The following is a 26230-nucleotide window of genomic DNA, read 5'->3' as shown; positions in this document are numbered from 1 at the left end:
ATATTAAAAAAAAAGAAAATACAAATGAAAGCAATGAGATGTCACTACATACCTATCAGAATGACCAAAATATGGACACTGACATCACCAAATGCTGGTAAGGATGTAGAGCAACAAGAATTCTCATTCATTGTTGTTGGGAATGCAAAATGGTACAGCCACTTTGGAAGAAAGCTTGGCAATTTCTTCCAAAACTAAACATAGAATTTAGCATGCTCCTTAGTGTTTAACCAAATGAGTCGAGAACATACATCAACACAAAAATTTATACACATCTATTTATAATTGCCAAAATGTGGAAGCAACCAAGATTCCTTCAGGGAGTGAGTTAATAAATAAACTGTGGTACATCTAGACAATGGAATATTATTCAGTGCTGAAAAAAAAATCTTTCAGGTCATGAAAATGCATGGGGGAAATTTATTTATTTATTTCAATATAAATGTATTTATTTTAAATGGAGGCTAATTACAATATTGTAGTGGTTTTGCCATACGTTGACATGAATCTGCCACGGGTGTACATGTGTTCCCCATCCTGAACCCCCCTCCCGCCTCCCTCCCCATACCATCCCTCTAGGTCATCCCAGTGCACCAGCCCCGAGTACCCTGTATCATGCATCGAACCTGGACTGGTGATTCATTTCACATATAGTAATATATGTTTCAATGCCATTCTCCCAAATCATCTCACCCTTGCCTTCTCCCACAGAGTCCAAAAGACTGTTCTATACATCTGTGTCTCTTTTCTGTCTCACATACAAGGTTATCATTACCATCTTTCTGAATTCCATATATATGCATTAATATACTGTATTGGTGTTTTTCTTACTGGCTTACTTCACTTTGTATAATAGGCTCATTTCATCCACCTCATTAGAACTGATTCAAATGTATTCTTTTTAATGGCTGAGTAATATTCCATTGTGTATATGTACCACAGCTTTCTTATCTGTTCATCTGCTGATGGACATCTAGGTTGTTTCCATGTCCTGGCTATTATAAACAGTGCTGCAATGAACATTGGGGTACATGTGTCTCTTTCAATTCTGGTTTCCTCAGTGTGTATGCCCAGCAGTGGGATTGCTGGGTCATATGGCAGTTCTATTTCCAGTTTTTGAAGGAATCTCCACACTGTTCTCCATAGTGGCTGTACTAGTTTGCATTCTCACCAACAGTGTAAGAGAGTCCCCTTTTCTCCACACCCTCTCCAGCATTTATTGCTTGTAGACTTTTGGATCGCAGCCATTCTGACTGGCATGAAATGGTACCTCATTGTGGTTTTGATTTGCATTTCTCTGATAATGAGTGCTGTTGAGCATCTTTTCATGTGTTTGTTCGCCATCTGTATGTCTTCTTTGGAGAAATGTCTGTTTAGGTCTTTGGCCCATTTTTTGACTGGGTCATTTAATTTTCTGGAATTGAGCTGCAGGAGTTGCTTGTATATTTTTGAGATTAATTCTTTGTCCGTTACTTCGTTTTGCTATTATTTTCTCCCATTCTGAAGGCTTTTTTTCCACCTTGCTTATAATTTCCTTTGTTGTGCAAAAACTTTTAAGTTTAATTAGGTCCCATTTTTTTAATTTTTGCTTTTATTTCCAATATTCTAGGAGGTGGGTCATAGAGGATCCTGCTGTGATTTATGTTGGAGAGTGTTTTGCCTATGTGTTCCTCTAGGAGTTTTACAGTTTCTGGTCCTACATTTAGATGTTTAATCCATTTTGAGTTAATTTTTGTATATGGTGTTAGAAAGTGTTCTAGTTTCATTCTTTTACAAGTGGTTGACCAGTTTTCCCAGCACCACTTGTTAAAGAGATTGTCCTTTCTCCATTGTATATTCTTGCCTTCTTTGCCAAAGATAAGGTGTCCATAGGTGCATGGATTTATCTCTGGGCTTTCTATTTTGTTCCATTGATCTATATTTCTGTCTTTGTACCAGTACCATACTGTCTTGATGACTGTGGCTTTGTAGTAGAGCCTGAAGTCAGGCAGGTTGTTTCCTCCAGTTCCATTCTTCTTTCTCAAGATTGCTTTGGCTATTTGAGGTTTTTTGTATTTCCATACAAATTGTGAAATTAATTGTTCTAGTTCTGTGAAAAATACCGTTGGTAGCTTGGTAGGGATTGCATTGAATCTATAGATTGCTTTGGGTAGTATACTCATTCTCACTATATTGATTCTACTGATCCATGAACATGGTATATTTCTCCATCTATCTGTGTCCTCTTTGATTTCTTTGACCAGTGTTTTATAGTTTTCTATATATAGGTCTTTTGTTTCTTTAGGTAGATATATTCCTAAGTATTTTATTCTTTTTGTTGCAATGGTGAATGGAATTGTTTCCTTAATTTCTCTTTCTGTTTTCTCATTGTTAGTGTATAGGAATGCAAGGGATTTCTGTGTGTTGATTTTATATCCTGCAACTTTATTATATTCATTGATTAGCTCTAGTAATTTTCTGGTGCAGCCTTTAGGATTTTCTATGTAGAGGATCATGTCATCTGCAAACAGTGAGAGTTTTACTTCTTCTTTTCCAATCTGGATTCCTTTTATTTCTTTTTCTGCACTGATTGCTGTGGCAAAAACTTCCAGAACTATATTGAATAGTAGCAGTGAAAGTGGGCACCCTTGTCTTGTTCCTGACTTTAGGGGAAATGCTTTCACTTTTTCACCATTGAGGATAATGTTTGCTGTGGGCTTATCATATATAGCTTTTATTGTGTTGAGGACTGTTCTTTCTATTCCTGCTTTCTGGAGAGGTTTTTTTTTTATCATAAATGAATGTTTAATTTTGTCAAAGGCTTTCTCTGCATCTATTGAGATAATCATATGTTTTTATTTTACAATTTGTTAATGTGGTGTATTATGTTGATTGATTTGCGGATATTGAAGAATCCTTGCATCCCTGGGATAAAGCCCACTTGGTCATGATGTATGATCTTTTTAATATGCTGGATTCTGTTTGCTAGAATTTTATTAAGGATTTTTGCATCTATGTACATCAGTGATATTGACCTGTAATTTTCTTTTTTTGTGGCATCTTTGTCAGGTTTTGGTATAGGGGAAATTTAAGTGTATGAAAGTAAATGAAGTCAATCTGAAGAGACTATTTACTATATGATTCAAATTATATAACATTCTGGAAAAGGCAACACTATGGAGACAGTAAAAAGATCAGTGGTTGCCAGAGGTTTGGAGGGGAATAGGGATGAATAGGCAGAGCATGAATTTTTACAGCCGTGAAAATATTCTATATGATACCATAATGATGAATATATGTCATTAATGTAAACAGCTATATCCAATGTAATTTAAACTTTCTTTGACTATGCAAAAGATACTTTAAAGCCCAATCATCATCAGTTTTCACTGTATTTTAGATATTTTCAGAAGGGCCAGATAATGGTGAGTTGTAGTTGATAAAATATCAGTAAGATAATTTACTAAATTTAACTAATTTTTCATTTTTGTTCAAGTTCAATACACTTGAACTAATTTTTTTGAAAATCTGGCCAGAATAAAAATACATATATTATAAATGAGATCTCCCACTTGCACTTCTTGCTTCTCTGCTCCTTTTGCTCTTCTCTTTTTTATAACAGATTTATTGAGGTATGATTTACATATGGTAATAGTCACTCTTTTTATATGCTCAATTCTATGAATTTTGACAAAAGAATACCACCACTTACAGTCAAGATATATAGTATTTCATTACTCCAAAAAGTTCCCCCATACTCCTCTATAATGAGTCATTTCCCCTCACCCTTCCTCCTGGCATTCACTGATCTGTTTGACTGCACAGTTTTGCCTTTTTTGGAATTACATATAAATGGAATCATTTGTGTTTGGCTTCTTTTCACTTAGCATAATGCCGTTGATAAAAGTCGTTTCATGTATCAGTAGTTTATTACAGTTTATTGCAGAGTTGTATTCCATTATATTAATGTATATTCACTTATTTATCCATTCATCAGTTGAAGTACATTTTCAGTTATTGACACATTTTGGCAGTTATGAAAAATCTGCAAAAACATCTAGGTACAGGTTTTTTATGAATATAATTTTTCATTTATCTTGGCTAAGTACCCAAGAGAGTGATTTCAGGATCATAGGGTAATTGCATGTTTAACTTTTAAGAAGCTGCCAAATTGTTTTCCAAAGCAGGTATACCATTTTTACATCCCCATCAGCATTGTATGAGATTTCCAGTTCTTCTACATCCTCACCAGTACTAGGTATTGTCATTTTTTTAAAAAAAGCTTTTTTAGTGGTTATACAGGGGTATTGGTTTTAACGTGCATTTCTTGAATGATTAATAATATTGAGCATCTTTTCATGTACTCAATTGCTATTCATGTCATGCATTTGTGTGTGTGTAAAATGTCTGTTCAAATCTTTTGCCCATATTTTAAACTGGATTGTTTGCTGTCTTCTTACTGAGTTATGAGCGTCAACTCACACTTGTACTCTGGATATCAGACTTTTATAAGGCGTGTGTGTCATAAATATTTTTCTCAGTCTGTGGCTTGCCCTTTCATGTTCATAACACTATTTTTCAAAGGGCAGAAGTTTTACATCTTGGTGAAGTCTAGTGTTGATTTTTTAATGGATCATACTTTTGGTAATTATGAAATCTTTGCCTAACTAAAGACTAGAAAGATTTTCTCCTATACTCGCTTCTAAAAATTTTGTTTTACTTGATCCATTTGTATTAATTTTTATATATGGTGTGATTATTGGTATCTACAAAGCTCTCATACATATGATCACATTTGATAATCATTAGATTAAAAAAAAACTTTGAAGAAGGTATGTGGAGAATTTCAATCCCCATTTTATAAATGAGAAGACTAAGGATTAGAGGAGTGCTGTGTGACTTGCTCAAGGTCCCATAGCTGATAAGAGGTGAACCTGAAAGGTGTAAGGTAAAATTTTGATGAGAGTTCAGGTCTCCTGTTGTCTCAGGCCAGTGCTTTTGGAGCCAGCCACTAAGACTTAAGATGGCACCCCTAGCAAAATAAAGATTCCCAGTGGAGATCTGAACAACCTATTAGGTACTGAGGTAAGAGACACAGACAGTAGACTTGTCTAACCTCAGACTGTACTCCTCTGGCCCTTCTGGGGCTGCACAATTCGAGAGCCAGAAGCTGGCCTGGCTCGCTGTTTGGGTGACACTCAGTGAATACTTTTTGATGATGATGAAGAAGACTTGGAACATACTCAGAGGAGAGCTCTCAAAGGAATTACAGAATTAGGAATTAAAGCTAAGAATAAAAGTTAGGGAAACTAAGATTGTTTAGCCTAGAAAAGAGAGGCTCACAATGAAACTTGGTAACAGCCTTCAAACAAAAAAAAGCTTGGGCTTTCTTTCTGATGGCTGAGCAAGAATCTAAGTAAAAGGGCAAATCTCTTCCTCCCTGTTGAGGACTGTTACAAACACTTAAAGCCTTTATAAACAGAGTAAACTCTTGTTTTCTTTTTTTTACTTTTTAAATATAAATTTATTTATTTTAATTGGAGGCTAATTACAATATTGTATTGGTTTTGCCATACATTGACATGAATCTGCCACGGGTGTACATGTGTTTCCCATCCTGAACCCCCTCCCACCTCCCTCCCCATACCATCTCTCTGGGTCACCCCAGGGATTTGCCAAACATGGACTCTGATGAAGGATTTCAGCAGGAGGGTTATATGACTCTCTTGTACAGTGTCCTTATAAATCTTTGGGTGACTCCTAAACCTGCCCTGTGTCAATTCCAGGAGGCCTTTGTCTGTGGCCTTCTTTACTCCTTAGTCTTAGCATTTTCACAGAACTGTTCCAGTGACCAAGACAAATCTTACCTAAGCTTCTGAAGGCTTAATTAACTTTCATGTTCCTTGGCACTGAAACCAAGTAGCCTAGTGCCTAAGGCTATAAATCTGGCTTAGTATCCCTGGAAGGAAGCCTGAAATGCTGGCTAGTCCAAATCTGACACCAGTGGTTGGATCCCTTGTTTTATATCTAGCCTCTGCTTGCACACTTCCAATGATGGGAGCTTCATTAATCCTAATTAGAGATATAATACAATGAACATTGAAGTAGAAATAAGGAGAGTTAGGTCTGAGGCCCAGCTCTGCCACTTAACTTGCTATGTGATATTTGGCAAGTCCCTTCACATTTCTAGACTTGTTTCTTTATTAATAAAATGGTAGTAGAGGAATCTCTTTGTCTTAGTTTGTGTTTATTTAACTGCTATAACAATAGCCCTCAAAAATTCAGTAGCTTAAAGGAAAAGAAGTTTAATTCTTAGGTAACATCCAGGGCAAGGGTTCCAGACTGGAGAGAAAGGAGGAACTCCATTCAGGGTCCCAGACAGAACTGATGGCAGTTCTGCCAGTCTTAATACATGGCATCCAAGAAAGCAGAAACATCATGGGAGTCTTTTTATGGTCCAAACCCAGAAGTGGCATGTGTCCTTTTTACCCACATTCTATTGGTCAGAATTCTGTCACATGGTCATACCAAATAGCCACAGGAAACAGGCTAAGAAATGTAGTGCAGCTGTGTGGTAGCTACCTAGACATCTCTACCACAGACTTGATCTTTAAAGGCCCCTTACCCCAGCTTTGAAGTTCTAGGTATGCTTATGAACTAGACCCCTGGTTCTCACATTGCCTTGTTACAGGAACTTTGAAAATTGCCTAACCTCTCTGGCCATTAGGGACTAGCAGGCTGGCAGTGCAGGCCAACACAATGCCCCCGTGAAAGGTCAGAGAAGAACTGACATACCAGCTGCACCACCAGGTACCACATTAAACTAAGATGTCTTTGTGCTTCTTTTCTCTGCAGCATGGGTAGGAGCCCTCTCAATGGGAATGATCTTCTTCTGTTCTCCCATTGTGAGTATATTCACTGATCGTTTGGGCTGCCGAATCACAGCAACTGCAGGGGCTGCTGTTGCTTTCATTGGCCTCCATACCAGCTCCTTCACCAGGTAAGGCTAGGAATTGCTGGCCATTTGCCCTTGGCTTCTTTCTGGGCCTCAAATGGAGACACTCTTTTCATTGCAGATCCCCTGTGGCCTTTTCCTTGTAAGGTCTTCAAATACCTTGCTCCCAGGAATTATTGTTCAATGGGATTTATCTAGGTAGAGTCCCCAAGGACATATTGGTAGGGAATACACCCAAAGAGGACTCAAGATTTCCAAAGTAGTAAGAGAAGCTTAAGCTTGGGCATTCATACAGCTGAGCCCATGTTCAATTTTGGCCACTGAATGGCAATGGAACAATTGATGAGTATCATTTCCCTCTCTGGGCCTCAATTTTTATATCTACAACATGAAATTAGATCAGGTCTTTTCAGGTGTGTCTTCCACTCTGCCATTCTATTTCCCTTCAATATGCCACACATCTCATGACCTCAACTGCCCTCCTAGGAATGAAAATCTAGAGTAAGACCATCTGAACACCTACCATTAGAGGATTCTTTTTATGTTGAAAAAGAGGTCAGCTGAGCCCAAGGCTGTTTGGCACTTCTGATCCTTTTCCATTTCTGCATGGCAATGAAAAGACCCTGATGCTGGGAAAGATTGAAAGCAAAAAGAAAAGAGGATGGCAGTGGGTGAGATGGTTAGACAGCATCACCAACTCAATAGACATGAGTTTGAGCAAACTCCAAGAGAGAGTGAAGGACAGGGAAGCCTGGTCTGCTGCAGTCCATGGGGTAGCAGAGTTGGACATGACTTAGTGACTAAACAACAACAAATGTTAGGACAATTTGGGACAGATAAAGATTCACGTCTTGAGCATGAGAAAGGATGTTCAGCAGCATCCCTCACTGAGATACAGACCCAACACCCAGCTATCCAACTAGACCTAAACTTAGGTAAACTCAAATTCTGGTCCCATAGATCCCACTGGCAGAATTTGTTCAGTGTCCGGCAAGGAATAGGTTACAAGTTCATATTCTCCTTATCTCTTCTGCTCTCCAGAAGCATATCTGTAGGAGAGGGGAGAAGGCAAAACCCTCCACCACAGCTTGAAGAATATGACATTCCAAAAGAACTCCAATAATTTTCTGCCAAAGACACTTTGGAAGTTATGGTACCTCCTGCTTCCAATCTCCTGGTATAGGAGAATGCTGACCTGGAGACATGGCTAACTTGTCAGAGACCTGTTTTCTAAGCTTGGCTTCCCAGAGGACCATGGTTATGCACTCTAGGCCTAAGGATCCACTCACAGCAGAGAATGATAATTGTGTTCTGCCACAACTGGGCCCTGTGAGATTGAGTCCACTTTATGACTTGAGTATTTCTGGCTGCCCAGTCTACCCTCCAGCAGAGCTTGGGTCTGGCCTGCAATAGTTTCTTGGCTTGGTTCTATCCAATTGGAACAGAGGCAGAGAAAACCACATCCTGTCTGTAATCTTCTCAGCCCTCCCAGGGCTGCAGCTCCAAATCTTTTCAGGACCCCTCTGGTGGCCGGCCTCATTTGCCCTCAGCAGGCTGGTGCCTGGCTTCTTGTGGGAAGGAGTTAGGCCTCAGAAGCAGCTCCAGCCTCAGCACTACTCAGCAGCGGCCTGTTTTTAAGGCCAAGCAGAGCAAAGTGTAAACAAATTAGCAACATACGGATCCTATTTTCTTTCCAATCCACATGAGCTCAGTTACAGGAGGGGAAAGAGCTCATATGTGCTTTCTCCTGGCATTCTTCTTTAGGCACACTGTTCCCCAGCCTTTAAGCTCCTCCCCCACTCCCTTTGCCCTTTCTGTAAGAACATCTTTAGAGCCAAGAAACTTTCTGGATGGCCTCACATCCAGTGGAATATGGTTCTGTTTATGGCTAGAACTCCAAGTCATCTCTTCTGTTGTGTCTAAATCAGGGCTCTGAGTTCCTTTGGATGTTGTGAGATGGGGCAAAGTTTGGGCAGGGCTTTGGCAAGCCTACTCAGGGGCCTCCTGCCTCGTGGCCCAGGTAGAAATAGATCTACTACACAGCTCCCTGAACAGAATCTCATGCATTACTCCCACTGGCCCCCTCCCTGAGTATCTCCTTCAGACCTTCATAATGCATTTCCCTTAGCAAGGCCCCTAGCTTGGGTCAATCCCAAAGGGTACCTCTATTCTAATGGAGGGAAGCCCCAAGGAATTTGACAGAAGAGGAGCAATTGGCTTAGCTATGTGTTCTAAGTAGAGGCAACCCTTTTGAAACCAAAGCCCTTGCTCATACCCAATGAATGCAAACAGATGGAAAGCAATGATGACGGTGATTGTCTTAGAATCATGAGAGCTAGCACCACTTCATCTCTGTGCCATAGGTCCAGTCCTTTAGTACGAGGACTAGGTCTATTCATGAAGAGGAACTGCCTGACCATGGAAAGCACTAAGTTATTAAGTGGCCAGATAAAAAGTATTGCAAAATATGTGGAAGCATCAAAAAGAAAACAAAATTTTTTACTAGTTTATGCCAGTGTCATCTGATGGCAGATGGCCAGCCAAGCTGACCTTCCCATAGCCTTTTCCATTCTGATACTTTGCCTTCTGTTATAGAAGCTTATGGCCAAAGCAGAGCCTAAGAGTTTTAGCCAGAACTTGTCCTACATGGCCGGGCCAGTAACTTCTTTGAGGTCCCATTTCCCACCAAGTAGCCAAGCTACTCTGGGAAACTAGTCCATATAATGTTCAGGAACAGGAGCCAGGCTTCAGAAGTTAAAGGAACTCCTTATCTTAGGATCCCTATGGAGATTATCTAGGGCCTGGAGTAAAGGGTTTTGGGATATCCAGACCATGGGTATGGTTGAGGAAGAAGTATCTCTGAGGATACCACCAACCACTCTCTGAAATATTAAGGGCCCTGAGCATGGAGAAAGACACTGAAAAGTACCATGGAGGGTCTCAAACATCCAGAATCTTGGTTCCTTGCAGAATTTTCTTGTTACTTGGGATAAAGCTTTGGTTACCACCCTACCTATGTTGTCTAGATGAGCAGTAAGTGAAACTGTTCTCTCTAAGCCACTAATTTCCTCTTGTAGCCCCTCGTCTAGACTTTGTATAGGATAGTTGTGGCTTTCTTTTGAACAGTGCTGATGGGGCCCTATAATTCAAACTAGAGTCACACAGGCCTAGAGACAAGTCCAAGCTCTGTTCATTCCCAGTTATCCTGTGCTGTGCTGTGCTTAGTCTCTCAGTCATGTCCAACTCTTTGCAACCCCATGAACTGTAGCCCACCAGGCCCCTCTGTCCATGGGGATTCTCCAGACAAGAATACTGAAGTGGATTGCCATGCCCTCCTCCAGGGGATCTTCCCAACCCAAGGATCAAACCCAGGTCTCCCTCATTGCAAGCAGATTCTTTACCATCTGAGCCACCAGAGAAGCCCAAGAATACTGGAGTGGGTAGCCTATCCCTTCTCCAGAGGATCTTCCCAACCCAGGAATCAAACCAGGGTCTCCTGCATTGCAGGTGGATTCTTTACCAGCTGAGCTACCAAGGAAGCACCCAGTTATGCTACCTTGGGTAAATTACTTCTCTGAAACTCTCTCTACCTATCTATAAAATGGGGATCAGAAGGTTCTATTTCTTATCTATTTTGAGGGTCAGCAATAAGTGGGGCTGTGGGTTAAGGGTGGGGGATATAGATCTTGGTCTGGGTGGGGGGTTGCCGAGAAGGGCAGGTAAATTGCTGGTCAGGCCTCTGAGAATAGCTCTTGGTGTCTCTCCCACAGCTCACTAAGCCTGCGTTACTTCACCTATGGGATTCTCTTTGGTTGTGGCTGTTCCTTCGCCTTTCAGCCATCTCTCGTCATCCTGGGCCATTACTTCCAACGCCGTCTGGGTCTGGCCAATGGTGTGGTGTCTGCTGGGAGTAGCATCTTCTCCATATCCTTCCCCCTCCTCATCAAAACACTGGGGGCTAAGATCAAGCTCGCTCAAACCTTCCAGGTGCTGAGTACCTTTATGTTTATTCTTACGCTGCTTTCACTCACCTACCGACCCCTCCTGCCAAGCTCGCAAGACACCCCAAGCAAGAGAGGTGTCCACACCCTGTGCCAACGCTTTCTGGCTCAGCTCAGGAAGTACTTCAACATGCGAGTGTTCCGCCAACGTACCTACCGCATCTGGGCCTTCGGGATCGCTGCTGCTGCCCTTGGCTACTTCGTTCCCTATGTACACCTGGTGAGAAATACCAGGGTGGGTCTACCCTACCTGACCCCAAGAAGCTGCCTGTAATCTGCCTGAAGTTCAGAGGGTAGGAGCAGAGGACATTGAAAGGGCAGAGCTAGGATCTTTGAAAAAAGACAAAAGAGGTATTTGGAGAGTAGGAAACAGCCCAGGCTGAGGGAAGACCTCAGTGGGAAATGGAGGAAATCCCTTAGGGAAAGGCCTATGCCTATGGTTTCCCCTACTGATAAATCTAGATGGATGCTCAAGAGAAGATAAGCATCACTGAGACACAGGAGACTGCCCCTAGATGAACCAACAATAGGGTTTTCTAAGAGAGTGTTTTAAGGAATGCTGGTCTTTGTAGTCAAGTAATTTTGTTTAGGAAATAATGTGTACTAGATCTGTCTACCTTCATAATGTGTAGCAATCTTATAAAGGTACCAAAAGATCCCTAAATACAGTAAAAAAAAAAAAAAAAACAAACAAAACAAAAAAAAACTCTATTCACCTTTGTTTAACCAGCATCTACCCAACTTACATGATCACAGAAATGTTGGTTGTTTCCAGCTGTTATCTTCCACAGACATTGTGTTTCTTAAAACATAGTTTTGGAGTGTTACCTGGAAGCTGATGGATCCTTCTCCCTTGGTGACCTGTTGTTACCCTAGGCTGTCAGTTCTGGGTCAGGGAATGGGGAGACAATAAAGGAAGTCTTATATTTTTTTCAGTTGTTAAAGCTGTATTCTGTCCTGCCAAGGCTTGGAAGAGGCTTAGAGACACCCACTGCCCTCAGCTGTTGCTCAGAAGCCCAAAATCCAGAGAGCCAAGGGATATGCAGCCTTTTAAGCTGTTGGAAACAACCAGAGAGCTGGTTCTGGAGCTAAGGCTACAGGGGAGGGGGATGCACTCTTGTCATGTTCCAGGGAAGTAAGCAGTAGACGATTCTGGGTATGCCAACAATTAACCAGTCAGATCTTCTTCTTTCTCTTATCCTGGGGGTCTGGTGTTATGCTTTTCAGATGAAGTATGTGGAAGAGGAATTCTTGGAAATCAAGCAGACCTGGGTGCTCTTGGTGTGTATTGGGGCTACCTCAGGCCTTGGGCGCCTTGTGTCAGGCCGTGTCAGTGACTCCATTCCTGGACTTAAGAAGATCTACTTGCAGGTGAGTGTGACTACCCTGTCTACTGTGGACAGAACAGCCTGCCACATGATGCTGGGTTATCTCCAGCCTTTGGGATATAATGGTAGGGTATATCTGACACAGCTTGCTATGTAACATGGGAAATCAATTAAAGTCTCAAAGCCTCAGTTTCCCTAGGTTTCAAGTGAAGATCATCATCTGTGTTCTGCTCCTTCCTCAAGATGGAATAAGGATCTAGTAAGAGCAGCCATTGTAAATGGAAACTCCAAGAACACTTTCAAAGAAAATATTTATTTATAGAAGTTCTACCATCTGAGAGAGGGAAACTGAAGCCAGGAATTAGATGCTGCCTGCCCTGAGGACTGAACTCATTGGTACCTTATACTCTCTTGGAGAATCTTAGGCATCTGTAGTACTCTGTGGCCCAATGTCTCTCTCCTCTAGGCCCAAGTGCATCACTTCTTTTTTTTTTCCCAAGTGCATCACTTCTTATACCTCCAGAACTACTTGGCACCAAACACTGGCTCTCAAATGCCATCCTCTTGATGGACACAAAAAAAGTGCCAGAAAAGGCCAGACTTCACGTGCCCTCTCCAGGCCTCACTCTCCTCTTCTGTACAATGAGAATAATTCTTTCCTTCCTATCTCACCTCACAGGTGAGGATCAAAAGAAATAAAGATGTGACCAGGCTTTGAGAAATAAAAAATGTTTTAACTATGCAAACTTATATTCTTTCTCAAAGTGACACAGGTAGCCTCATATTGTGGGCAGTATTCATGCTTGAGAGGCCACTTTCTGTGTGAACTAGGCTCTGGTCTGGCTTGAATACAGACTACTGCTCAAGCTGTCTGTCTTTATCTACTGGATAACAATATTGTCTTTCTGACCTGGCTCATGGTTTTTGCTACAGCAGAGGTAGCAAGTGTACCAGAAGGTACCCAAGTGTGGAACCCTATGGAGGAGTAACGCAGCCCCAGATAACATGTGAGTCATAAGGAATCCATTAGGAAGGTGGTTGAGTTCTGACTCTACTGGAGATGTCCTGAAAGCACTTCCAAGGGGCCCTGACTACACACAGCAGGGATTTCTCTGTCTTCTGATAGCCCCAACTGTTTTCCTAAATACCATCATATATCTTGGATGAGGATATGAATAAGGTTTCCTATTGTTTTTAACTTTGTGTTAGATTTGCAAGAGCTGGTGAATCTGCTTTGTCAGAGCTTAGGGGCACCATTATGGTCCATCCAATCCAATCTCTCATTACAGTGATGGAGAAACAGAGGAAAAGACTCAAGATAGTCATGGCAGAGCTGAACACCTATGTAGCATTCTTTTCATATTCTGCTTTACCCTAAGTGATGGATGGCAGAACCAAGTCCCAGACATGATAAGTGACTTGACCAAGGTCAAACCAAAAGCCTGTGATTGAGATAAACCAATTATGAAAATTTAATTTCCTGTGCCCATATCAGCAAGACCTTACCTGGGTGGCTTTTTGTATAGGACTATGTGTGGCTTTCCCAGCTTCTTCCACATGTCCCCATTGTGGCCAAAGGGTGCTGGAAATAAGTTAGCATTGCTGCTGCTGCTAAGTCACTTCAGTCGTGTCCAACTCTGTGCGACCCCATAGACAGCAGCCCACCAGGCTCCCCTGTCCCTGGGATTCTCCAGGCAAGAACACTGGAGTGGGTTGCCATTTCCTTCTCCAATGCATGAAAGTGAAAAGTGAAAGTGAAGTCGCTCAGTCATGTCTGACTCTTTGCGACCCCATGGACTGCAGCCTACCAGGCTCCTGCCCATGGGATTTTCCAGGCAAGAGTACTGGAGTGGGTTGCCATTGCCTTCTCCGAGTTAGCATTGGGCCAGGGCTTTATCTTAAGGAGTGGAAGCAGCCTTTGCCTACCCATATAGTTAATTTCTCAACATATTCCCTAGGAGAGAGGTAGAGCTCAAGCAGCTCTTGTTTTCTATTATTCCAAGAGGGAGTTCCAAGGGAGGAAGAGGCAATAACCAGTCCGAAGCATTACTAGGCTTATGGCTCAGTGCTTCTGCTGTCCATTTCCCCTACCTATCCAACATTCTCTCCCTTTTCCCACTCTTAGTTGACCAAGTTTTACCACTTTAAAAAAATAATAATCTTGGAACTTTAAAGCTGAAACATATCTTCATCAACTCATAGTCCCAAATTCCTCATTTTATAAACTGAGGAACTGAGGCCCAGAGAGGGAAAGCAATTTGTTCAAACACATTGTGCTGGTAAGTGTCTTAGGCTGAGAGCATGAAACAATGAATGAACTTCTTCCTCTTGAGCTACTGTTGTAATCTTCTTGCTCACAAGAATTTGCCTCCCTTTCTCCCTGGGTCAGAGCAGGAGTACAGGTCTAGGAGAGGAAAGGAGTGTACATAGCTTCAGGTTCAGAAAAGTCATCCATTAGACCTTCTGGTTCCTACTACTGACAGAGAGGCACATGTGTCTGGTGTAAAGCCCCTGGACAGTCTGTTGGAAAGCAAATAGTGACAACTTGCAGGACAACCTCACTTTGGGTCAAATCTTGAAACCGGTTTCTTTGTTCCAAGAGGGATTTTTAATTTCCAAACCTTGGCAAAGCCTCATGGAGGATATTAAGAGGCAGCTAGATACAATAGATAGTAATTATCACCAGTTAACAGGGTACTTTGTAGTATTTAATGATATTAACTCCTTAATTGGCACAGCATTATGACTTGGTTGATAGGTAGGTCTGGTTTTATCTTACATGAATCTCTTAGGGGAGGAAATGGGATATATTCCTAGATTCTGCATATCTATCCCAAAACAGCCTTGGCAAACTTCAAAAGTTCCTCAAATAAGAGTTTTCCTCAGATGACATGACCAGGACATTTCTTATCCTCTCAAAAAACCAACCAATCAGCCTATCAAACACACTACCAGCAACAACATAGAAAATCTTTAGGGCTTGAAATAGCCTTGACCCTCCTATCTGCCTTCCATCTGGTGATGTGGTGACATTTACACTTACCATGTAGTGACTTACCTCAGCTTGCCAGTGGGCGCTATTACAAATCCTGGATCCTGTGAAAGCCTTGGTTAACAGATCAACTCTTAGCCCTGACTCTGGGACAACCTGCCTCTGCTGGCTACAGTGGGTGGAGCCCAGGTCTTCAGTCTGGCTCACAGACACACATTGCAAGTGACCTTAATCAAAAGGCCAGTTGTGGGCAGAAAACAAAAGGAAGAAGGAATATGACCCCAAAGCCTGGGAAAAGGAGAACTCAAACACAGTAAGTTGGAAAAAAATGAAAAGACAGAGAAATATTGTGTAAATGAAGGAACAAAAACTCACAAGACCACATAAACAAAAAGGAAATATGCAAACTACCTGAAAAAGAATTCAGACAAATGATAATAAAGATGATTCAAAACCTTGAAAATTGAATGGAGAAAATGAAAGACTCAATTAACACATTTAACAAGGATCTAGAAGAAATAAAGAATAAACAGAGATGAACAAGACAATTACTGAAATTAAAAATACTCTAGAAGGAATCAATAGCAGAATAACTGAGGCAGAAGAATGGATAGTGACATGGAAGATAGAATGGTGGAAATAACTACTGAAGAGCAGAATAAAGGAAAAAGAATGAAAAGAATTGAAGATCGTCTCAGAGACCTCTGGGACAATATTAAATGCCACACCATTCAAATTATAGGGGTCCCAGAAGAAGAAGAGAAAAATCAAGGATCTGAGAACATTTTTGAAGAGATTATAGTTCAAAATGTCCCTAACATGGGAAAGGAAATAGTCAATCAAATCCAAGAAGGACAGAGTCCCATACAGGACAGACCCAAGGAGAAACATGCCAAGACACATACTAATCAAACTAATAAAGATTAAACACAAAGAACAAATATTAAAAGCAGCAAGGGAAAAGCAACAAGTAACATACAAGGGAAATCCCATATGATTAACAGCTGATCTTTGAGTAGAAACTCTACAGACCAGAAAGGAATGGCAGGATATATTTAATGTATTGAAAGGGGAAACTCTACAACCAAGATTACTCTACTTGGCAAGGATCTCATTCAAAATATATGGGAAATCAAAAGCTTTATAGACAAGCAAAAGTTAAGAGAATTTAGTATCACAAAACCAGCTTTACAACAAATGCTAAAGGGACTTCTATAGGCAGGAAACACAAGAGAAGGAAAAGACCTACAAAAACAAACTCAAAACAGTTAATAAAATGTCATAGGAACATACATATAAAAATTACTTTAAATTAAATGGATTAAATGCTCCAACTAAAGGACACAGACTGGCTGAATGGATACAAAAATAAGACCCATATTTATGCTGTTTACAAGTCACCCACTTCAAACCTAGAGACACATTCAAAGAGAGGATGGAAAAATATATTCCATGCACAAGGAAATCAAAAGAAACCCAGAGTAGTAATTCTCAGACAAAATAGACCTTAAAATAAAGAATATTATGAGATAAGGAATGACACTACATAATGACCAAGGGATCAATCCAAGAAGACATAACAATTGTAAATATTTATGCACCCAATGTAGGAGCACCTCAGTACATAAGGCAAACACTAACAGACATAAAAGGAGAAAGTGACAGTAACACAATAATAGGGGACTTTAACACCCCACTTACATCAATGGATAGATCATCAAAACAGAAAATTAATCAGGAAATGCAAGCATTAAATGACACATTAGACCAGATGACCCTAATTGATATCTTCAGGACATTCCATCCAAATGAAGAATACAAGTGCACATGAAAGAATACACGAATTCAAGAATACAAGAATTCAAGTGCACATGAAACTCTCCAGGATAGACCACATCTTGGGTTACAAATGAAGCCTCAGTAAATTTAAGAAAATTGAAATCATATCAAGCATTTTTTCTGAACACAATGCTATAACAATAGATATCAGTTATGGGGGAAAGAAACAGTAAAAACACAAACACATGGAGATTAAACAATATGATTCTAAATAACCAACAGGTTACTGAAGAAATAAAAAGGGAAATAAAAAATATTCCTGGAAACAAATGACAATGAAAACATGATGACTCAAAACCTATGGGATGCAGCAAAAGTAGTTCTAAGAGGGAGCTTTATAGCAATAAGATCCTACCTCAAGAAACAAGAAAAACATCAAATAGACAGCCTAACTTTACACCTAAAACAACTAGAAAAAGAAGAACAAAAAAACCCAAGTTAGTACAAGTAAAGAAATCAAAGGTTAGAGCAGAAATAAACAAAAAAGAAATGAAGGAAACAATAGTAAAAATTAATAAAACTAAAAGCTGGTTCTTTGAGAAGCTATACAAAATTGACAAACCACTAGCCAGACTCATCAAGATAAAGGGAAACAAATCAAACCAACAAAATTAGAAATGAAAAAGAAGTTGCAACAGACATCACAGAAACACAAAGGATCATACGAGAGTATTATGAACTATTTGCCCATAAAATGGACAACCTGGAAGAAATGGACAGATTCTTAGAAAAATTCAACCTTCCAAGACTGAACCAGGAAGAAACAGAAATTATGAGGAAGCCAATCACAAGCACTGAAATCAAAACTGTGATCAAAACTCTCCCCCAAAACAAAAGCCCAGGGCCAGATGGCATCACAGGTGAATTCTATCAAACATTTAGAGAAGAGCTAATGGCCTATTCTTTCCAAACTCTTCTGAAAAATTACAGAGGAAGGAACACTTCCAAACTCATTCTATGAGGCCACCATCACCCTGATACCAAAACCAGATAAAGACATCACACACAAAAAAGAAAATTACTGGCCAATATCATTGCTGAACATAGATGCAAAAATCCTCAACAAAATTCTAGCAAACAGAATCCAACAACACACTAAAAAGATCATACACCATGATCAAGTCAGGTTTATCCCACAGATGCAAGGACTCATCAATATATGCAAATCAATCAATGTGATACACCATATTAACAAATTGAAAGATAAAAGCCATATGATGATCTCAATAGGTGCAGAAAAAGCTTTCAACAAAATTCAGCACCCACTTATGATTAAAACTCTTTAAAAATGGACATAGGAGAAACCTACCTCAACATTAGTTCAGTTAAGTCACTCAGTTGTGTCCAGCTCTTTGTGACCCCATGGACTGCAGCACGCCAGGCTTCCCTGTCCATCACCAACTCCCAGAGCTTGCTCAAACTCATGTCCACCGAGTTGGTGATGCCATCCAACCATCTCATCCTCTTGTGTCCCCTTCTCCTCCTGCTGTCAATCTTTCCCAGCATCGGGGTCTTTTCCAATGAGTCAGTTCTTTGCATCAGGTGGCCTAAGTATTGGAGCTTCAGCTTCAGCAGCAGTCCCTCCAATTAATATTCAGGACTGATTTCCTTTAAGATTGACTGATTTGATCTCCTTGCAGTCCAAGGGACTCTCAAGAATCTTCTCCAACTCCACAGTTTAAAAGCATCAGTTCTTCAGTGCTCAGCTTTCTTTATAGTCCAACTGTCACATCCATACATGATTACTGGAAAAACCATAGCCTTGACTAGACAGATCTTTGTCAACAAAGTAATGTCTCTGCTTTTTAATATGCTGTCTAGGTTGGTCATAGCTTTTCTCCCAAGGATCAAACATCTTTTAATTTCATGGCTGCAGTCACCATCTGCAGTGATTTTGGAGCCGAAAAGATAGTCTGTCACTGTTTCCATTGTTTCCGCATCTATTTGCCATGAAGTGATGGGACTGGATGCCATGATCTTAGTTTTTTGAATGTTGAGTTTTAAGCCAACTTTTTCACTCTTCTCTTTCACTTTCATCAATAGGCTCTTTAGTTCTTCACTTTCTGCCATGAGGATGGTGTCATCTACATATCTGAGGAGGCCATATACAACAAACCCACAGCAAACATTATTCTCAATGGTAGGAAACTGAAAGCATTCCCTATAAGATCAGGAACAAGACAAGGGTGCCCAATCTCACTGCTACTATTCAACATAGTTTTGGAAGTCCTAACTATGGCAATCAGAGAAGAAAAAGGAAAAAAAGGAATCTAGATTGGAAAAGAAGTAAAACTCTCACTGTTCACAGATGATGTGAAACTATAGATATAAAACTGTAAATACACTATCAGAAAATTGCTAGAGCTAATAAGTGAACTTAGTAAAGTCACAGGATACAAAATCAGTACACAGAAATAATTTGCATTCGTATACACTAACAATGAAAAATCAGAAAGTGAAATTAAGGAATCAATCCCATTTAGCACTGTAACCAAGAAGAATAAAATACCTAAGAATAAACCTACCTAAGGAAACAAATGGAGAAGGAAATGGCAACCCACTCCAGTATTCTTGCCTGGAGAATACTTTGGATAGAGGAGCCTGGCAGGCTACAGTTCATAGGATTGCAAAGAGTCAGACATGACTGAGCTACTGACACATACACACACAAGGAGCCAAAAGAGCTGTATACAGGAAACTATATGACTGATGAAAAAAAATCAAAGATGACATAAACAGGTGGAGAGATATTCCATGTTCCTGGGTTGGAAGAATCAATATTGTGAAAATGACTATACTACCAAAAGCAGTCTACAGATTCAATGAAATCCCTATCAAATTTCCAATGGTATCTTTCACAGAACTAGAACAAAAAATTTCACAATTTGTAGGGAAAAGATCCCGAATAGCTAAAGTAATCTTGAAAAAGAATGGAGCAGGAGGAATCAACTGCACTGACTTCAGACTATACTACAAAGCTACCATCATTACAACAGTTTGGTACTGGCACAAAACCAGAAATATCAACCAATGGAACAAGATAGAAAGCCCAGAGATAAACCCACATACCTATGGGCACCTTATCTTTGACAAAGGAGGCAAGAATATACAATGGAGAAAAGATAGTCTGTTCAATAAGAAATGCTGGGAAAAGTGGACAGCTACATGTAAAAGAATGAAATTAGAACACTTCTTAACATCATACACAAAGATAAACTCAAAATGGATTAAAGACCTAAATGTAAGATGAGAAACTATAAAGCTCTTAGAGGAAAACACAGGCAGAACGTTATATGACATAAATCACAGCAAGATCTTCTATGTCCCACCTTCCAGAGTAATGGAAATAAAAACAAAAATAAACAAGTGGGACCTAATTAAACTTGAAAGCTTTTGCACAGTAAAGGAAGGGCTTCCCAGGTGGCACCAGTGGTAAAGAACTCATCTGCCAATGCAGGAGATGTAAGAGACGTGGGTTCAATCCCTGGGTTGGGAAGATCCCCTGGAAGAGGGCATGGCAACCCACTCTAGTATTCTTGCCTGAAGAATCCCATGGATAGAGAAGCCTGGCGGGCTATGGTCCATAGGTTGCAAAGAGTTGGACACGACTGAAGTGACTTAGCACACATGCAGCACATATGCACAGCAAAGGAAACTATAAACAAGATGAAAAGATAACCTTCAGAATGGGGGAAAACAATAGCAAATGATCAAGGGATTGATTTCCAAAATATACAAGCAGCTCATGCAACTCAATACCAGAAAAACGAACAACCCAATCAAAAAGTGGACAGAAGACCTAAACAGACATTTCTCCAATGAAGACATACAGATGGCTAACAAACACTTGAAAAGATGCTCAACATTGCTTATTATTAGAGAAATGCAAATCAAAACTACAATGAGATATCACCTCACACTTGTCAGAATGGCCATCACCAAAGACTCTACAAACAATAAATGCTGGAGAGGGTGTGGAGAAAAGGGAACCCTCTTACACTGTTGATGGGAATGTAAATTGGTTCAGCTACTATGAAGAACAGTATCGAGATTCCTTGAAAAACTAGAAATAAAGCTACTATATGACCCAATAATCCCACTACTGGGCATATACCCTGAGGAAACCATAACTGAAAAAGACACATGTACCCCAATGTTCATTGCAACACTATTTACAATAGCTAGGCATAGAAGCAACCTAGATGTCCATCGACAGATTAATGGATAAGGAAGTTGTGGTATATATAAACAGTGGATTATTACTCAGTCCCAAAAAAGGAATGGACATGAGTTGGTTCTAATGAGGTGGATGAACCTAGAGCTTATTATAGTGAAGTCAGAAAGAGAAAAACAAATATCATACATTAATGCATATATATGGAATCTAGAAAGATGGTACTGATGAACCTCTTTGCAGGGCAGCACTGGAGGTGCAGACAGAGAACCGACTTGTAGACATGGGGAGGATGGCAAGGAGAGGGTGGAATGGATGGAGAGAGTAGCATGGAAACATATATAGTACCATATGTAAAATAGATAGCTGTGGGGGATTTACTGTATGACTCAGGAAACTCAGTTCGGGGCTGTGTGACAATCTAAAGGGGTGAGATGGGGTGGGAGGTGGGAGAGAGTTTCAAGAGGGAGGGGCCATTTGTACACCTGTGGTTGATTCCATGTAGATGTATGCCAGAAACCAACAAATATTGTAAAGCAATTATCTTTCAATTAAAAATAAATACATATTTTAAATTAATTATTTTTTAAAAAACCAGTTGTGTTTCCAGTGGCCCTTCTCTCTACTGAGAGGGAAAAACCAACCACTGGAAAAGCAGCTTTATTACTTCAGAGTCATTTTATTCAGCCTAAGGAAAGCCCAGTGGCTAAGTCAGTGTCCCTGAGGCTGGCTTCAGGCTCCCTAGACCTCCTCTGAGTGCCTTGCTTCTCCTTAGAGCCCCCTTTGTTGCCTTGGCAGGGTGCTCAGACAAATCCAGAAGGCCCTAGAGCCACACTGCCTTAAGCATCTGAGATGGTGGTGTGTCCCATGTCCTAAAACCTAAGGAACCTGGGTGAACCTCCTGGTGGTCTCCCTCATACTAAGGTGTTTTCTTTTAGAAAACTGCTTTTGGCAGTCTCCCACAAAAATGGGCACTGGCTCCTTCCCCATTTCAGGAAGCTGTGCCTTCCATTCATGCCCCCATATAATCATTATTCAAGTCATCCTCACTTCCTCCCCTTCCTCTTCCTAAATCTAACTTAAATATGGAAACACCAGCATGGTCTGGTTCCAGACCCTGATGCCTGTGGCAGACAAACACAGGATCAGAAAGCAGAAACAGCAATTCCCTTTATCTCAGAGTCTAGTCAAAAGACATCTTCTTGAGGACAGGGGCCATGTCCTTTCTTTTAAAAATCTTGACAGTCAACATTAAATAAGGGCTCTCTCTAAAACTTTGAATTCTAAGTCCTTCTAAATGACTTACAAGGAACTTAAGTAACTATTTAGTCCACTGGGCTTTCTGTTGACATCCCGTTGCCCCATTTTTCATGGGCTTCCCTGGTGGCTCAGTGGTAAAGAATCTCCCGCCTGCAATGTGGGAGACATGGGTCCAATCCCTGGGTTTGGAAGATCCCCTGGAGAAGGGAATGGCTACCCACTCCAGTATTCTTGCCTGGAGAATTCCATGGACAGAGGAGCCTGGTGGGCTACAGTCCATGGGGGACACAAATGAGTGACTAACATTTTGCCCCGTTTTACAGACTATATAAATAAGGCCCTGGGAAAGGAGATGTGATTTACTATGTGGGCTTGATGGGCAAGCACAACATGACCTCAGGCTGTTGTTCCTTTAGGTCATCTCCTTCTTGCTCCTGGGCCTGATGTCCATGATGATTCCCCTCTGCCGGGGGTTCGGGGGCCTCATCGTTGTCTGCCTCTTCCTGGGCCTGTGTGACGGCTTCTTCATCACCATCATGGCCCCCATCGCATTTGAGCTGGTGGGCCCAATGCAGGCCTCACAGGCCATTGGCTACCTCCTGGGTATGATGGCCCTGCCGATGATTGCCGGACCCCCCATTGCAGGTGAGGTTAACATTGCAGGGAGAGCATGAGTAGGGGAGTCCTGTTTTCCTTGGGACCTAGCCCTCCTAAGTGCCTCTGCTTAAAGTCCCTTTCTCCCTCTTCTCTCTTCAAGTAGTCTCATCAGAGTGCATGAAACCTCTTACCACTATTGATGAAAGAGACTAAGCACAGCTTATGTGCATGGATTCATTTGAGGGGATGGGCTTTTCATGGCTGTGAGTTTTTATTGTAGACAGAATGGCTGATTCCAGGAGGGTAGAGAGAATAATGGGTTTGGCCTTCTGACCATTCTATTGATCCCGAATCTTCTCTCTCTCTCTCTGTCTTCACAAGCAAGTAATTATTTTCAAGGTAGTTGAGCAGGAAGAGAAACAAAAGTGGGCCCTGGTTTTATTAATACTTAGAGACATCCCTTCCTCCTCTACCAACTTCTGAACTGAGCCTGTAGAAAACATTTAATTAAGACCACAACTCAGGACTGGACCAATGAAGCTCACTTATAGCAGGCAACAGGCAAAGTGTTGGCTTGCCATCTTTCAGCACTCCTAATTTCTCTACTTCCAAGGAGGGCATGGTTTGTACCCTAGAGAACACAGGAAACAAAGAAAACTAATAAGAGAACATCATTTCCTCTTTATGATTTATTGCAAATATTGATTCATGGGATAGTGTCTCTTAAGCTGGCCAACTAGGCTAACTCAATTATTTCTTGAATACCAATTCAGTGCAAGGTGTTGTGAGGGCACTGGTTGTACTGTATTACAGTGACAAAGGCTCCTACTCAGGCCATTGTACAACAGCCACACTGTCCACTGGGGGAGAGGAGCCTTTACCTAACTCCTGATTCCAAATGTGGATCCCAGAATCCATATCTTTTTCCACTTTGCTTACCTATTAAGCAGCCCCAGGACCTACCTGCCTTTCACTAGTACTGTTTCTGGGCTCAACCTCCCTATGAGGTATCCCACATTAGCTTCTGGAGGTGAGCACAGAAGACTCCATGTACCATGCCAAACACATTCACCACATTGGCAACCTAGAACCCAGAGTGGCCAACCATATCTGTAACTTGAAGGAAAGATACGCTTATACCCTAACCCTAGCCTCCACTTAGGGCAAATGGGCATTTCAAAGAAAGGGAAAATAGAAACTTGGCTGAATTATTACATAAGAACACTCTAGCCTAAGTTGGGTGTGAGAAGGTGTATCACTGTGAACCAAGACAAGTCTCATCTTCTGTGTTCTTTTAAAATAGCCTCCCTCCATATCTATCTCCGTACCTCGGAGTGACTAGAAGTTAACTGTAGCTTATGAAAGTAAAAAATGGAGAACTTTGAGAAGTTTCATTTGCTTCTTTTGTAATAAGCATTTGCCTCAAGAGCCTACAGTCCCAGTGGCTCAGGGAGGAACTGCTTGTCTTTGTAATGGAGGTTTTGCGTCTTCCATCGAGGAGTGTTCAAACTGAGTTGGGCTCCCGGGTCAAGGCAGTACAGGCCAAGATTCTCTGGACAGGCATTTTGATGGCTTCTAGAATAAGCAGAGAACATCTTTGTATAGTAGAGCAAAGCTAAACTTGACTTGTCTCTGTTAACTTTTCAGGCCTCCTCCGCAACTGCTTTGGGGACTATCATGTGGCCTTCTACTTTGCCGGTGTACCCCCAATCGTTGGGGCAGTAATCCTCTTGTTCGTCCCTCTGATGCATCAAAGGATGTTCAAGAAAGAGCAAAGGGATTCCAGCAAGGATAAGATGTTGACCCCTGACCCAGACCCCAATGGAGAGCTGCTGCCAGGCTCCTCTACCCCTGAGGAACCAATCTAATGCCTTTTATTTGCCATCGTGTGCTCCTCCCCAAACCTTTCCCTTCACCTTGCCCTGCTCGGCATTTACATTTTTGCCACCAGCACACTTGTTCCCAAACCTGCACACACAGCATTTCAGCCACCTGACCATCCCCTTGGAGCCAAAGCTCCAGGTGTTCCAAACTCATTAACCAAATTCTCCCCATGAATGCCTTTAAACTTGCCAGGGTTGTCTCCTTCCAGGCTCTAGGAAAGCTTGGGATCACCCCCTGGCCTTTGGAACCACTCCATAAACTTTGTAACTCTTGGGGGAGGGGAAGGATGGGAATTCCTGGCCCAGCTTGTTAGTCACCCACTAAAAGCAGCTGCCAAAGGTGCTACTGTATCCCCAGGAGCCTGGTGGGAAGATCTAAATCTCTGTGTGCTGAGGAATTCCTTGACATCTGTCCTTGGGAACCATTGAGAGGTGTGGCAGAAAGGGCATAGAGGTAAAATGACACAAGGAATCTTATTTAGCCTCAGTGTCTCTGAGGGCTGTGGCTTCCCAACAGGTGTGGGTGACATCATTTTACAAGTGTATAGATAGTCTCTCCATCATAAGGTTAGTCAACAGTCTGCCTCCTTCTTTCCTTTCTCCTTGTATTCCTCTACTGCCTCTTGTCCCTTCTCATTCACCTCTATTTCTTTTCATAACTGTCATAGACTAATGGGTGCTTGAAGAAAGGAGGGACCCAGAGCTTGGAACAATCAACCCTCATCTTGGCCCAACCCACCCCTAACACTAGCATCAGTTCAACTCATCTCAGGCTGAGCTACATCTCACCATTTGGCTCAAGCTCCTATAATCGACTGGAATAATAGAATATCACATAGGAAAGGGACCTTAAACACTATAAAATTGCATTCACTGATTTTTACAGATTTTCTGGGCTAATGCATTAACCTGCAGGTGGTTCCAGCTCCCCATCCTTATACCCACCTGTCAAAATGTGAAGAAATTCCTCTCATCTCAGGAGGCAGAGGGAGACTGATGACAGGGGGAATGGCATGGTGGGGGAGGGGCAATAATTATTGACCTGGGGAAGGACCAATTCCTCCATCGCTCATTATTCATGACAGGTCAACATTTTCACCTGGGCCAAGCCAGGAAAAGAACTGTTTGAGGGAAAATCGTATTTCCAACCTGGATCCCCCAAATGTAGAGGCAGCAGCTGCACATAGGGTTGGAAAACTTCTTTTAGGAAGAGCAAACCATC

At 41.4% G+C, this 26230-nt stretch overlaps 1 protein-coding gene across 1 annotated transcript in view; it reads left to right on the top strand.

Moving 5' to 3' along the window:
• SLC16A2 (solute carrier family 16 member 2) overlaps positions 1 to 25947 on the top strand; it is a 133854-nt gene extending 107907 nt beyond the window's left edge. Inside the window, exons 2-6 of the mRNA XM_052663484.1 lie at positions 6835 to 6979; positions 10705 to 11155; positions 12163 to 12306; positions 22945 to 23173; positions 24773 to 25947. Of these exons, the coding sequence (XP_052519444.1) occupies positions 6835 to 6979; positions 10705 to 11155; positions 12163 to 12306; positions 22945 to 23173; positions 24773 to 24993 (1190 nt within the window). The 3' untranslated portion in view covers positions 24994 to 25947. The remainder of the gene's footprint in view (positions 1 to 6834; positions 6980 to 10704; positions 11156 to 12162; positions 12307 to 22944; positions 23174 to 24772) is intronic.
• The last annotated feature ends 283 nt before the right edge of the window (positions 25948 to 26230 follow it).

The sequence above is a fragment of the Budorcas taxicolor genome, chromosome X, assembly GCF_023091745.1.
Source record: "Budorcas taxicolor isolate Tak-1 chromosome X, Takin1.1, whole genome shotgun sequence".
In the NCBI taxonomy this organism is placed as follows: Eukaryota; Metazoa; Chordata; class Mammalia; order Artiodactyla; family Bovidae; genus Budorcas; species Budorcas taxicolor.
This window is presented reverse-complemented; position numbering and strand designations above follow the sequence as displayed.